Here is a 16,152-nt window from a genome sequence, read left to right as displayed (position 1 = left end):
ATTAAATAATAATATTAAATAAACATATATAATACAAAAACGGTTTCAGAAAAGAGGGAAGAAAATGAAAAAAAAAAAAAAAGTGAAATCTGTTTTTCAGAAAACAGAAAACGAAAACGAGAAAATGAAAACACATTTTTTTCGTTTTCTGATTTCCACAAAAAGACAAAAACGTTTTTGGTTTTGTTTTTTAAAAAAAATTGCACCAAACACGTTTTTAACACCCGTTTTTATTTTTTTACTTTGAAAATCGTGAAAAATGAAAATGAAAACGCAAATAAACAGGCCCTAATCTTTGCATTTTGAGCCGGGAAAGACCAGTAATAATTTATATTCAATCAAAACTAAATATAGATTCAAAATTTCTAGGATTTCAAGTTAACTAAACATGTAAAAAAAAAATACATAATACAATGACCAAATAATATAATTTTTCTTTAGAAAAAAAAAAAGGGTGATTTACATTTCTATACCATTACTTTCAATTTGATGAGATATACTCTCAAATTATATTTAATAGATAAATCTCTACCGTTTTACAGTCAATTGTTAACTTTTTTTCATTATACAGAACAAATACCCTCAAAGAGAAAAAATAAAAATTCTAAAAATTTAAATAAACGAAAGAGGGGGGGGGGGGGGAAAAAAAAAGAAAGACAAAAGAGCCTTTTTTATCCCTCTGGTTTGTCTTCTTCCTCGTCTACCTCAGGGCATCGTCGACGTTCACCCCTTGGCCCTAAATGAGCCGCAAGTTCAGGTGAATGTGAGATCGGGGTGGTTGGCGTGAGGATGGCTGTGGTGATTCTAGACAAGAGGGCAAGTGCTTGCAAAAATAGATCTGGAGGAAGGCCTCACGACGATGAACCCGGCATGGAAGAGGTACTCGCCGTCACGTCCCGAAAGCTCGACGGAAGTCTTCGCCATCGAGTTGTGAAATCCCGATGGTGGTGGCCGTTGCAGCTCAGGAGAAAGGGCCTCGGTTGTCATAACTAGCCCCTGCATCTAGTCTTGTCCGCATATTTGCAAGTTCTCACACACCGACTCAAATCTCCCTCTCTCCCTTCATTTTCCTACATATGGATCTTCAATGTTTGAATTTTTTTTTTCTCCGACGTTTGAATCTGGTTTGCAAATTAATTTGAAATATTGAGGCCAAAAAAGTGCATGTTGGGGATTTTGACTTGCTGAGTTTTTTTTTGTTTGACGGAGTAAATGAAAGATACACCGGTGATGCTGTGGAAGAGCTCAGAAACTTCTTGGACATTGACGATTGTGAAGAAGCAAATGTTTACTGTGTTTTTTTCTTTTTAATTTTTAGATTTCTTTTCTTTTTTTTTTCTTTCATTTTCTCTCTTTTAAGTTTTTTTTTTTTAGTTTTAGTTTTTTTTGTCTCTTTAAGGGCATTCATGTCATTTTTTAAAAATTAATTGTTCAATGAGATTAATAATTGAATGTATATTTTTTAAATAAATCTAAAACAGATGGTATAAAAATGTAAATAACTTAAAAAAAAATGTCATAAAAAATTAGACAATCGTGCAAAAAAATGCCTCTTTTAAAATGTTTGCTTAAGGCCCCAACTGACCCTAATTGACAATTCAAAATAAATAGTCCTAAGTAAAAATTTGAGATTCACAGAATAACTCCAAATTTTATTTTCACAACGATAATAGATTCGATCTCAAATCGAACGGTGAAAATAATGAGAATCACACGGAAAAAAAAGGGCGGGCCAACAAAACTAAAGAGGCAAAGAGCGAAAGTATTTAAACTTGGAAACCACAAAATAAATGAAATGCATCTAAAGTAAAACAGAACTGAGTCAAAATTTTCCTTCTTTTGGTAAATTAATGCCATCGAAATCGAGAAAACACGATTCATTAGCAGAGGTATGGAGTGATCTACTTGTGAAAATCATATATATGTTAGGCATTGTAAAACAAAATATTAAATAATAATAATAATAACCTGGTGATCAGAGATTAAGCCAGTGAAGATTGAAACGGAAGAGATTTAGTTTGTAAAAAGAAAATTTAGATCAAAACAAGGTTTAAATTTCTTAGGCAATTAACAGCAGCCGGGCTTGAAGTCTCAACTCCCTCTGCTTCGATATGGGTTGCTGATTCCCATACTTTGACCCAATGAGCCTTGTAAATTTGATAGATTAGGTCCAGAATAAGTATGCTAGGCTCATTGTTTCAAGAGTAATGCTATAGGGACACTAGTAGTGCACCCACTAATAGAAGGTGGGTCCCGCACATGTAAGATTCACCTTCTATTAGTGATGGTGTTTAAGACCGGTGTTACCTCTAAGTATTTTTCTTGCTTCAATGGAAAATTGTAGTAGCAAATTTTAAAGAAAAATCTTGACAAATACTTCTTAAAAGTGTATGAGTCTTGATTTTTACTCCTTACTCTTGATTAATACATTTTTAGTGAAATAACTATATTAACAAAAGGGAACTAATCAAGAGTAAGTGGTAAAAATTTGGCCCATGAACTTTTAAGGTAAGTCAATAATTTTCTCATTTTTTTTAAAGTATTTGAAGTAAATAGAGTTTACTGTATGAATTTTTCCTTTACAAATAATAAAAAATAATTTACACAATAAAAAATCTTTATTTACGTGACAAAAATGTCTTTTTATCAGTCGTAAAGGGAAAATTTAAATGAAAAAATTTCTTTATTTATTGTAAATGAAATATTTACACAATAAATTACTATTTACTTTAAATAATTTTAAAATTTACTATTTACTTAATTTAGTTTTATATATATGCTATTTACCACGTGAACGATAGGTAGACTCGGGCAAGCCCCATCGCCTAAAACTAGGGATGAAAGCCCGGGCATAGATCGGAATTCCTGAGAAATGAGAGAAAAGTACCAAAACACCGTTGGCGTGTTTTTGATTTCCCGTCCAATTGGCTTGTTAAACCCCCAAATTCAACCATTTCCCCAGCTTGACTCTCCTTCAATCCATAAACACGTGCAATCCCATCTCCAACTGAAACCACTCAACCGATCTCATCCACTTGAAAATTCGTGTAAAAGTGGGAAATTCTACTTTCTAATAGAGTCGTTAGTTCCGCAGCTCTCGAAGAAAATTCCATAATTCAATTGTTGATCAATAAAAATGAGAATTCCGCGAGAAAAGAAAACAAAATCCAAATTGAAATAGTAAACCATCCCGTTCCTGCGAATTATGACCTTCGCCCGGAATGTGAGCAAATATATCATGTCGATTGCTCAACCGTACTTTGGCTACCTTACGTGGAGCTGAATTAGGTTTTTTCGGTGTTCTCGTTGAAACACGCGGGCGTACTCCTTGCTTCTGGGGACATTGATCCGAAGCTCGAGTACGGTCCATTGGGAACTACCCGGGGAGGAGTTAGGAACAGGAACAAGGAGAAGCGAGAACCACTTAAATAGAGGAATCTATTGTATTTCGTCCTTTGTTCTCCATAGCAACTGGGGATCAAAAAGCACCAAATTTGATGACTTATTAAGGGAAAGACGAAATAAGAGCATGCTATTGAAGACGTTGCAACATATGTCGGGGAGGCCTCCGTTGATTGTGTACGAACAAAATACGAGTCCAAAGGCAGGGTAAGAAAGGGTTTAGCTAATGGAGATATAGTTTAACGGTGATCCCAAAGTCTTTTCTCGGGTGATGTCACCTGCCCCTTAGTGGATCCCCTTTTTCTTTCGCTAATTTCGGCTCAATTGGAGTCATTGATGAGAGTGAAGTAAATAACGGCCTCGTTCGTTTCGCTGATTCGAGTTTAGAATTCGAGTTTTGCTACAGTAAAAAAGCTCTCACAAACAATCACATCTAACTTTTTGCTACAGTAAAAAGCTCTCACATATAATCACATCTAAACTCGAATCAGCGAAACGAACGAGGCCAACATATTTACTTTTGTCGTGTTTAGCTCATAAATTTGAATAAAAATTTTAATTTTATAAGAAAAAATAACGCAATAAAAAAGTTTAAACAGTAATTTAAAACTATAAAATAAACCATGACTTTACCTTCTGCTGGTTTAGTAAATAAATGCCTAGTGAAACCAAGTAATAATTACACAAAAATATCACTTTTAAACCCCTTGTTTAAGATATGTTTCTTGTTTAATAATATTATAATTTTGTCCGTTTTATGATTATTGAGATAATATAATTTCATATATATTTTTCTATGACTAGTTATAAAATTTTATAATTATTTTTAAGCGTACTTAGTAAAAAGTAAAAATGTCATTATAAATTATTTTATAGACTTAAGTGTAAATGCCACGATTTGTGCCCATTCGTTTTTTCATCCCCTTGCTGATGAATGTAAAAAAAAAACAGCAGTCATTTTAATGGCTAGTTATTCTACTTATACACATGTAATACTAAATTAGATGATGGCAATAGTTTTTTTTTTTTTTTTTTTCTCGCTTGGAGTTGATGGTGTTAGTTTGTTAGGGTTTATTCATTTACTCTCAAACTCAAAAAAAAAAAATTGCACTCAAGTTATAATTTTATTTAAATTCATGTTTTTTTTTGTTTGTAAAATTTAAGTTTGAACTTGAGTTTGGAACTAAAATCTCAAGTTCAAGTTTCCCTTTTAACTTGAGTTTGGGGCTAAAATCTGAGTTTAAGTTCCTAAATTCAAATTCAAATTAATGAACAGTATTTTTTCTATTATTAAAAACGTCATAACTTTTTAATTTTAATTCTGATTGAGATGTTTTTTTATGCGTTCACAACGAAAAAATGAGTAAAACCCCACCCATATACCCTATTAAAATTTTTCACCACCATTGAGTTTTTATTAAAATACTATCCAAATATAAATTCAAGTTTTGACCGACCTAAACACAAAATCAAATAGATTCTCAATTCAAACCATAACTCAAAATGTGCACATCTAAACACAAACTTAAATTAGAGTTTCAACTTAAACCATACTCAAATACACTTTAACTCAAATCAAAATCTGAACTCAAATCACCATAACTTAAAAGATGCAAATGAACAAGCCATCAGAGTCTTGTACCTGAAATTCTCAGATTTAATTCAAGAAGTTCTTTGAAGCTTCTCTCTTTCAATTTTTTAAATTTCTTTACGGGCTTCAACTTTTATTTAATTTTTTTTCCTCTTGAACAACCATTTCCAACATACGAAATTTTAAAATTTTCCTAAAAATAGATTTCAGCTCTCACATTTTCTCCTATATTCCCTTGTTGGGCAAATCGACTATTTCCCCGCACAACGCACTGGCAAATCAATGGCTCCTTCCTAGCATGATGCCGGATGCCCTCTCACACCTCACGATGTCAAATCACCCTTTTCGTCACATACGTTGTTTCACAGAGATCTAATCCACAGTTTCTAACTCGATATTTGTCGATCACTGTTGCTTGATCTCGCTAAGCTTGAAGACCATTGTGTCACCGCATCGATAGAGATCGTGAAGGCACTACAAAAGACCAAAGAGGGGAGGAAAAAAAATAAGAAAGCATTTCGGATGGTATAAAAAAAGTGTTGGGGTTAATTTTGGTATTTTAATACTAAAAAGTGAATGAAAAAAAATTATATCCTCATTCAATAATTAAAAAAAGGGAAAGCTCGTAAAAAAAAAGAGTTTTCAGTTATTTTAAACACTTATTTTAAAAAAACAAAAAAAAAACCTCCTAATTCACTATCTATACCAAATAAATTTTTATTCATTATTAGCCAAAAAATAATTTTTGTTAAAATTTGGTTTTTAACTTTCCATTCAATTCCCATGTTTAGAAAAAATAGAGAATTTATCTTTAAGAGTGCATGAATCTAGATTTTTACTCTTTACTCGTAATAAATATCCCTTTGTCAGTGTAATTATTTGACTAAAAAGATTATGAATCAAGAATAAAGGGTAAGAATTCTGACCCATTCACTTTTAATGGGTATTTATCAATATTATCCTTCCATTTGAAATTAAGAAGATTTGAATTATGATGACCAAATTAGATGTGAAAATTTGAACCGCCTGACTTGATTCTAAATGGAGAGGGTTGACTTAGCCTAACCTTAAAGCCCAATAAACTTAAGAGTGGCCCGATATAAAATTTTATAAGGTCTTTTCAAAAACTGAGAACATGGTATTTAGGCTGACTCAAAACTTCAACCCATCTTGGCTTGGAGGTTAAGGCTCGACCAATAGTGACAGGTTTCATACTGAACTATTCAGTTCGATCCAAACTTATAATTCTAAACTAAACACAACTTTTCTTTACCATATTTTCTCTTTCGTCCTCTTTTACTTCTTACAAATCAAGTTGCACTGTCATTCTTCATCCGATTAAACCTCCCCGCTGCCTTCCTTCCTTTCTATTCTTCATCACACAAGATTAGGGGTGTAAATCGGCCGGGTAGGGTAGGGTTACTCGGGTTGGTGAAAGTAGATAACTAATAAAAAAACAACTAGAATATTTCAATTAGATTGGTACCCTTCTAACATGCAAAATGATCCATATAAAATAAACAGTTTAATTCAGAATAAATAAACCATATAAAGATAAACAGTCCATATAAAAATAGTCGCAAAATAGGACATGAAATAAAAGTTAGTCCACTCCAAACTGTTTAATCCAAATAATAGCATCTTCATTCCCAACTTGCCCCTCATGTGTTGCAACAGAAGTTGACAAATCTTGAGAAGAAAACATAACAAAAAAAATCATCAGAATCAAGTTTAGAACAACAAAATAAACAATAAGGAGATGAAATAAAATTAAAAAAAAAGAGTAAAACGTAAAAAGATTACCTGACTCAATATCTTCATATTCATTAAATTCTTCCATGTCAATAAGGTTGATGTGCTCACGACTACGCAGCCAGTTTTGTGTACAAATCAATGCCTCCACCATCTTGGGGCTCAATGAACTCCTAAAGGGATCGAGGATGCGGCCTCCGGTACTAAAAGCAGATTCTGAGGCTACCGTTGAAACAGGGATGTCAAGTATGTCTCTTGCAACTAGTGAGAGAACCTTGTAATTAGTTGCATTATTCTTCCACCATTCTAAAACATCAAAATTTGTCCGAGTTGGATCCTCCATAGGGTCTGTCAAGTATCTGTCCACATCATTTTTGTACTCATTCACATTCTTCTCCTTCATTTTCTTAACAAAGGAGCTCCACAAACACCCTTTTCCTTCTAGAGTCATTTTTACCTCTGTTGTACTTGTTGTTGCCGCCTCCCCTCTACTTGCATTAGCCACAGATTCACCTTTGCCCCCACTATAAACCTCATGCAGCCGGTACATAGTATCCTTCACATTCTTTGATAATTTTTCAGAAATGGAAGAATCATACACTATAGAGAAACAATATGTCAAATAATCCATTTTGTACCTAGGATCAAGTACAACAGCCACAAAGAGAAGACAATTTATATTCTCAACACTCCCCCAATACTTGTCATACTTCTTTTTCATACTCACAGCCATGGATGAAAGCATTGAGTCATCTTGTTTGCTTAATTCAGATAGTTGATTTTGCATCTCACACAGCTCATGAAAGTAAGAATTTGAAGTGACATTCAAAGTGGCACTAAACTTCAAAGTTATATCATAAAAAGTCTTCCAATCATCTTCAAGTGGCGGCTCATTGCAGCATTGCGGGTTCAAGAAACGGTCGGGTCGGTGGAAAACCCCTGGCTTGGGGTAGGTGGAAAACGGCCGGGTCGGGACATTGCAGGTTCAAGAATGCCCGACCCGCCCCCAACCCGCACAGTGCGGGTTGGTACTATTTGAATCCGAAATTAAAAAAAAAACCTATGTATTCAGGTCGGGTGAGTTTTTCAAGTTCGGGCTCAATTTTTATACCCCAAGTGAGTGATTTGAATTAGAAAAAAAAAAAATTGCGTTTATTTAATATGGCGCGCCACGGTGTCGTTCCTTTCTGAAGTATCAAACTCATCAATTGTAATGTTCTCCTTCTCCCGCTGAGAAATCAGAAAGAAAGATCGGGAGAAATGGAAATCCCGATTGATCTGATAAAGCAAGTCCAGATCTCACTCCGCAAACATGCGAATCTCTCGTCGTACGACCCAGACGATCCCTCTCTCCCGAATCTTCCGTCGCCGGAGGAAGCCGTTGCGGCGCTCGATTCTTCGCCGCCGTACCTCCGGTGTCGGCATTGCAAGGGCAGACTCCTCCGTGGAGTACAGTCTCTTATTTGTGTCTTTTGCGGCCAAGAAGCCTTCAACGACGTCGTACCCGACCCTCTCAATTTCCGAAACACTCTTGGCTATCGCTGGCTGCTCGAATCCCTGAATTTGGACGGATCGGTATGTCGGTTTCACTCTTTGCTTTTGCCTTTGGATTGATTGTTGTGTCGATTTAATTTGTCTTGAGGAAAAAGGAAAAAAAAGGAGGGATTTTAGATTTTAGTGGCGTTTTGAAGAATCATTTGGTCCTTGTTTTTTTAGTAAGATTCTTGCTTTTTAGCTGAATTTTGTATTAGGTTTTGAAAGGGATACAATTTGAAGCAAATTATGTTGTTTTCTGCTTGATTTGATGCAATTTTTTAATCGAATTCCGCAAGTTGTTCGGAGACTACATGGGAAATTTGATATGATACAGCCTTATTATCTATCTGCTTTAAAGTAAGAATGAGATGTGCACACGTTTATAGGATGCATTTTTTTCTTAATTTAGAGATGTTTTTGAGTGTTTGCTGCAAATTTCGTTCCGTGAAGTAACAAGTTCCAAAATGTTTCTTTCTGGACGAATCTTTGGGAGTTAGAGCCATGTTTCTTGCTTTGGTATGCAGCTTTCGATTTGCAATATCTGATTTTTTCAGAGCTCTAACTTGGGATTTTCCATTTTCATTCTGTTCTGTCAATCATTTGTTTGCTAGAGACGTGTATTTCTTCTGCTACTGGCGGATATTCGCGTGATGAAATTCTGATATTTGCGTGTATTGGATGCTTTAAAGTATGGCACTTCGTTTTGCAGGAGACTGTGGCACCACCTGGTGAAGTAAATAATTCGCAAAGAGGAAGGACTGCTCCGAAAGATGAATTGCCATTGTCTGATCTTCTAAATTTAGAGATAAAATGGCCATCTGAGTTGGAGAAATTTGGATCTCGTCTCTCAAATGAAACACCAGTACAGAGCAAAAGTTCCTTGAATTTGTCTGGAGTAAATATTGAGAACTTCTTTGCTCAGAAAGAGAAAGGGGCTTCTTCTAACGTATCTGCAGAGCCGTCAATGTCTAGCAACCAGATTGATGGTGGGGAAATTAGACAAGGTCATGAAATTGATGATTTGTTTGAGAGTGCTAAGCTTTCTGGAACTGTTCATGAGAATCTTAGTTTGTTTGAGAATGCTAAGCCTTCTGAAACCGGTCGTGAGAATCTTACTTTGTTTGAGAATGCCCAGCCTTCCAAAACCTCTGTGTCATCTACTGAAAGTGAGAGTAAAAATTTGTCTGATTCTGGTTGGGGAACAGATTTTCAATCTGCCGCTTCGGCAACACCTCATAAGGACTCAACATCATTTGATCCTTTCATGGGTTCCACAGATCTTTCTACTCACATGGATGAAGTATTTGGTCCCGCAAAAGACTCTATTGGCAAGAAGGATGAAGAGACAGTTGGATCTGCATCCATGGCTAGTGATTGGTTTGTAGATGATGCACAGAAAAATTCCAACTCGGGGTTAAATAGTCCTTTGGAGGACTTTAAAACGACCGCAAATGTGAATAATGAAAACATAGTGGGAAATGTGAATTATTCTTCATCTACCGATGTTGATTGGGTCGAAGACAATAGATGGCAAAGTAACAGCAAAAATGAACCTGGCAGTAAGGCTGATGAGGAAAATGATTCGTTTGACGATGGCGACTGCCGACTGGGTGGGTGGGAGCCGGGAGGAAGGAAAAATGAAACGGAAGAGAAGAGTGAAAGAATTTGAGGGATTAGGGATTTTTGACTCTCACTCACACCGTGTAACACAACAAAACGACACAAATTACAGTGTCACACAACAACACAATCACATTACTCTCTCCCATTAGTAAGTAAACGGCCGGGTTGGGGCAACTCGGGTGAGCAGTTGCCCCACCCGCGGCCCAACCCGCAAATTGCGGGTTCGGCCTATTATAATATGAAAATTTAAAAAAAAAAAAAAACCCAACATTTTCGGGTAGGCTCGGGTAGGGTCGGACGGGGTTGTCGGGGTCGGGGTCAATTCTTACACCCCTACACAAGATAGCTTTAGATAAGACTCTGCGTTTGGATAAAAAAAAAAAAAACCCACCATTTTCGGGTAGGCTCGGGTAGGGGCGGACGGGGTTGTCGGGGTCGGGGTCAATTCTTACACCCCTACACAAGATAGCTTTAGATAAGACTCTGCGTTTGGATAAAAAAAGAAAAAAAAAAAAAAACGAAAACCTACATTCGAGTATTCCATTGCCATTGTTAATACTTAAAACTTAACATCTTATCTTTGATTCAAAATATGAACAAACATGTAAAATTGACAAAACTTAATAAACATCTGACGTTTTTAAATAGTAATATATCTAAAGAGCAATTATCGTAATTGGCACCCTACACCATAATTAAATAACAAAATTACAAAATACGAACGACATTATCTAGAAAAGGTAAACGACAAGATATCCTAAATAGTTTTCAAAAAAAAAAAAATGTTATCCTAAAATTCCTAAATAGTCACCTCAAAACAGAATTCCGTTTGCGTTTATCTTAAATTTAAATTTAAATGAAATTAGAATAAAATATATTATCATTTTATCAATTTAAATTTTATTATAATAATAAAATTTTAAAAATAATTACATTTAATTTTTTTATTATAATAAAAAATTATCATATAAAATTACATCTAAATTTAAATTAAAAATTTAAATCAAAAAATTAAACGGTCTTATATAACTAAGATTCGATTCGGGGACATACTAATGAAGCATACTTGTTGAATTGTAAGCGTGGCGACCACGTGTATCCAAAACAAAAAATTAAAAAAAGGCACTTTAACTTACAATTATTATTCTATGGAAAAAGACGAAGCATATGACGAAGGTTGACGTGGATTGGATAAGAATCGGCGTCGATTTTCTTGTTGGCAGTTGTCTGGACCATCCGTCCAGTTGATGACAAATGTCGTACTATGATTGGTTCTTTCAAGCTCGTGGTGGCCCATCATCACCACTGTACGGACGCGTGTATGGCACACAATTGTAAGCCGGTCATATATCGTAAAATATGGTTCATTTCACAAATTTAAATTTTATTATAATAAAAAATTATAAAAAATAATTATTTTATTTTTTATTATAATAAAAAATTCGTATATAAAATCACATATTAATTTGAATTAAAAACTTAAATTAACGAATTAAACGGGCCTTAAGACATAATTTATTTTATCGATTCGAGTTTAAAATTTAAATTTTGTTACAGTAAAAAACTCTTAAAAATAATCATATTTAACTTTTTATTATAGTAAAAAACTCATATAAAATAACATCTAAATTCAAATTAAAAATTTAAATCAATGAATTAAACGGACCATAATTAAATAATACATACAAATATCAGCTCTTTTTTATGAACTGCTATACCATATTCTTATTTTTTTCTTTTTTCCTTTTTTATTTTCATCTTTTTGAGAATTTTTTAAACCTTTTAATTTCTTGTGTGTTTTTTAAAAATATGTTGTTTCTCATTTTATTTCTATGAGAATAATTTTTTTCATGTGTTCTTATTTTATTTTTAATTTTTTAAAATAATTTTCTTCAAATTTATCCCTATTTAATTTTTTAATTAATTGTTATCTTTATACATATTTCTTTTTAAAATAAATTCAAAATCTTAAATGATTGTATAAATGAATTTCTCATTATTCAGTAAATAATAAATTCTTTAAGTGTCTCTAATACGATAATACATGCTATTAAGTTAATTAAAAAATCATGTAAAATAAGAAGTAATTATATAAATTTACAAAATCATGTAAAATCATGCTATTATATCATATTAAAAAAAAATATAACATACATTTTTTAAATGGAGCTAAGCTTTTCTGGACCAGAAAATTTTTAGTTAGCGGTGAGAGACGTGACTCAGCGACACACGGACGTTTTTGTTTTACATGCTACTTGCGAATAGAGCCTCGTCAATAATTTTAAGGTGGGACCCACATATTACGATTGATTATATGTTATGTTTTTTTAAGGCTCCGTTCTCAGTTTCATTAAAAACTTAAATTAATAAACTAAATAAATTTTTAACTTTTTTATTAACTCTTAAATAAAATCACATATCAACTTATATTATATTTAAGTTAAAAACGGCCAATTAGTTTTGGATTTAGATACACGGGGATGTTATTATGCGGAGGAGGAAGGATCGTAGGAATTTTCGTCCTTCGATTTTATCCGTCCAATTACCATCCAACATTTTAATTAAAATTTCATTTTCATTTTGATGAGCCAACGAAAACGAATGATGGGCATTCCTTAACAATCTCAACTCCCAATCACAAGTTTCAGAAGATATTTTTTTTTCGCCATTTTGGCAACAGAGTCGACTCAGTTCTTTTTCCTGTTCTTCTTCATTACTCGAACTCATTCACTCACTCACTATGTCCAATTACAAGCTATTGAACACCAATTTCAGTCACTGGGTTCGCCTCTAGTTAAAAATTAAATTTTCCAGAGAAAATTTTCAGAATTTTCTTTCTTCTGTTTTCTCGAGAACCAAACGTGCCACATGGGATTGGGACTGATTCGCTTAACGTGCAGAGACAGAGATTACTACAATTATTCCTACATCAAACGAATCGGAAGATCTAGAAGAAGATGGAATCTCAGCTTGGTCTGATTGAGCAATCCTTGAACGAGTCGTATTCGCTATGGGCGCGAGAAGCCCTAGACGAATTGCCCGACAATTTCACGATCACCGACCCCTGCATCTCCGGCCACCCGATCGTCTTTGCGAGCCGGGGGTTTCTGAAGATGACGGGGTATTCGAAGTCCGAGGTGGTCGGGAAGAACGGGAGGATATTTCAGGGCCCGGCAACTAGCCGGAGGTCGGTCATGGAGGTTCGCGAGGCGGTTCGTGAGGAGAGGGCGGTGCAGATCACGCTCGTGAATTATCGGAAGGACGGGACGCCGTTTTGGATGCTGTTTCATATGTGCCCTGTTTTCAGGAAGGTGGATGGGAGGGTGATCAACTTCGTGGCGGTTCAGGTTCCGGTTTCGAGGAAATTGAGGCGGTTCCGGAGTGGGTTTGTCGGAGGAAATGTTGGGGCTGATTGTTCCGAGGAGATTAACGACGTCGTTTATGGGTCTTGCAGGAGGGAGGTGTGTTCGGATTCTTTGTTGGAAATGGGTCGGGTTTTGGCTCTTGATTCTGATGTTAGAGGTTTGTTTTGATTGAAGTTTACAGCAATGATTATTGCATTACTCTTTAGTCTGGCATGAGTTTCCGTTTTTTTTTTTTGTTTGGTTGGGAATTTGTGTTCTTTTCAATGCTTATATTTGTTATGGAATGAACCATAACACTTGATTGAAATCCTTGGTAACGCTTTCATTTCATCCAAGAATTTGCAAAGTTGACTACCCTACAAAGTGAAATGAGCAAAATGACTTTCTTTAATTATTACACTGAAAGACCATTTGATCGAAGTCATTTTTGCAAATTTTTTAGAAAGTTATTTTACTTACAAAACTTTCTAATTCCGTCATTTTTATCCTTCATTTCAGCTGTTTACCAACACTTTTTGTGAGGAAATTTGTGTTAAGTTAATTGCCGTGGAATGAGCCATTTTACTTGTCAATGTTCTTGCTTTTTCCAAATTAGGCCTGCTAGTGCTCTTGATTGAAGTTCTACTTTTTCTTTGATATAGTTAGTTTTCTGTGTGTTTCATTTTCATTTTGTAGCGAATTTTTAGTTCTGGTTGGGTTCTCAATTATGGTGTAACACGCAGAATTGGAGATCGAAGAACCATGTGAAGCAAGTGATGTAGAGAAGAGAAGTGCTGCTTCCGCTATTAACAACGTCTTGTCTATGCTAACTCACTATAGCGAGTCGACCGGCAGACTTGTGTGTGGAAAGAGATGCAGCTTATCTGGGGTGGGCCATCTAAGTTCATCCTTAACTATTTCTCTTGGTAGAATCAAACAAAGCTTTGTATTGTGAGTTATTGCAAATTTCTCACCTTTCTTACTTTAACAATAGAGTTTGCTTTTACAAAGATTGCTGATGTCTTTGTAATGTTGTGTTTGCTTTTGCCACATTGTAGGATTGATCCGCACTTACCTGACATGCCCATAGTTTATGCGAGTGATGCCTTCCTAAAGTTGACAGGTGCTTAAAACTGGAAACATCTTTTGTACTTGTTAGTTTTACCAATCCATCCCAAAAGCTTAAGCTGTTAGGAGGTGGGCTAACAATAATTTTATATTTTAACACTCTCCCTCACGTGTGGGTTGGACAATAGGCAATCGTGTGGGTAAATTACTTGGAAAGCCCAACACGTGAATATTTAAGCTCGAGATATATTAAAGACTTAATTCATGATGACAATTTAAATAAGGATAAAGAGTACAATTACACGGGGGTTTGAACTCAGGACCTCCCACTCTGATATCATGTTAGTTTATCAATCAATCCCAAAAGTTTAGGAGGTGGGTCAACAATAATTTTATACTTTAACATTACTGAAACATTTTGGGCAGACAGAGAACTATATCTATATTGAGCGGGCTAATATAAGTTGTTTACCTATACAGGCTATACCAGGCACGAAGTATTGGGTTGCAACTGTAGGTTTCTCAATGGTGCGGATACGGATTCCTTGACTTCTAATCTGGTAAAACTTCTCTCCGTTGTAGTTGCCTTTTATCTTTGCTGTTTAGTTCGAGAACTTGATGGAACCGATGTTCTATTGAGTTATGGTTGCATCTATTTTTTCCGCAGATAGAGGAAAGTATTCGAATGGAACAAGCATGCACAGTACGTATCTTGAATTACAGGTTGATTCTTATTGTCCACTATGTCCTAAAACTAAAGGCGTGCCCGCGCTTTGTTCTTATGAATTCAGTAAACATTTTCCTTTTCATTTCAGGAAGGATAAAAGTTCGTTTTGGAATTTTCTTCACATATCACCAGTTCGCAATGCTACTGGCAAGGTAATATTGCATTCTTGTTCTCAAAGAATCCCTTAGAATCTTTCTGTCTGTTTCTGTCTTTCCTCAACTAGATAAACTTTATACACGACATGACTTTTGCTTTCTTCATGATGAAGTGTGGTGATACTCATTTCACTTATCATGCGCTGGCCACTTCCTCTTGATAGCTTGATTTGGATTGTTGTGTATGTACTTATATATATATATATATATTTATATATATGTATGTATATATTTCTGGAGAACTACTTATATTTGTTTTTAAGCCTTGGTCTAAAGCGTTGCAGACATTCAGGCTAATACTTGTTATTCCAATTTTAGACGGGTTACTAGTCATACATGGTTATGAAAACTAATTGACATTGTTTAGACATTGATGATGGACTAACTTCTCGAGAAACTGTCTTAAACCATAAGATAACTTTTAAATGAACTTGGAATGGGAGATTCTCCGTTATATTAGGGTAATAAACACCACGTCCCGAAGTCTCTTACCGTGTTTAATTTTGTTTTACGAGTGGTCAGATTGCATACTTGGTGGGTGTTCATGTGGAAGAAGGTTTTACCAACCGGGGTGGACTTGGGCATGGACTGAGCCCTGAAATGAGGCAGCTTAGCACAGTTGGTGCTGTTAAGATAGCTGTGAGGAGTTTATCAATGGCTGCCGGCCCTTCCAAGCCTTAGCACCTTGTGATCTATGTTACCTTTTTAGGCTTCAGTATTTTCATATTGTGAAGGATAGGAAACAGAAATCAGAAGAAATTTGGTCATATATACTTAACCGGATTATTGTCTCAGTATATATATATATATATATATTTTTATATATTTATATGACGAAAAAGCAATTACCGTTGCAACTCAAATATTCTTATATATTTTATAGACGTGTGATCTGCCTAGGACTGAAAAGTGCAAGGTTACTTGTTACCAAAAAAAAAAAAAAAAAAAATGAGG

General features: G+C 34.9%; 2 protein-coding genes across 3 annotated transcripts; both read left to right on the top strand.

The window, feature by feature from the left end:
• The first annotated feature begins 7,873 nt into the window (after positions 1-7,873).
• On the top strand, positions 7,874-9,950 carry LOC21403950. The gene is made up of 2 exons (XM_010098035.2): positions 7,874-8,320; positions 8,991-9,950. The coding sequence occupies exons 1-2, from the start codon at positions 8,006-8,008 to the stop codon at positions 9,948-9,950; spliced, it is 1,275 nt and encodes a 424-aa protein (XP_010096337.1). The 5' UTR covers positions 7,874-8,005.
• Positions 9,951-12,392: 2,442 nt separating this feature from the next.
• On the top strand, positions 12,393-16,152 carry LOC21403949 (protein TWIN LOV 1). Of its 2 annotated transcripts, none has more exons than XR_002902199.1 (7): positions 12,393-13,426; positions 13,992-14,199; positions 14,307-14,371; positions 14,797-14,876; positions 14,984-15,019; positions 15,132-15,195; positions 15,721-15,745. XR_002902199.1 is itself a non-coding variant. In XM_010098034.2 (7 exons), the coding sequence occupies exons 1-7, from the start codon at positions 12,862-12,864 to the stop codon at positions 15,877-15,879; spliced, it is 1,197 nt and encodes a 398-aa protein (XP_010096336.1). In that variant the 5' UTR covers positions 12,393-12,861; the 3' UTR covers positions 15,880-16,152. The 2 variants fall into 2 exon arrangements, 1 of the variants encoding a protein (XP_010096336.1); XM_010098034.2 differs by having other exon boundaries at positions 14,984-15,039; positions 15,721-16,152.

This window comes from Morus notabilis, unplaced genomic scaffold (assembly GCF_000414095.1).
Source record: "Morus notabilis unplaced genomic scaffold, ASM41409v2 Scaffold155, whole genome shotgun sequence".
Classification (NCBI taxonomy): domain Eukaryota; kingdom Viridiplantae; phylum Streptophyta; class Magnoliopsida; order Rosales; family Moraceae; genus Morus; species Morus notabilis.
The sequence above is the reverse complement of the archived record's forward strand: the minus strand, read 5'-3'. Positions and strand labels throughout refer to the sequence as shown.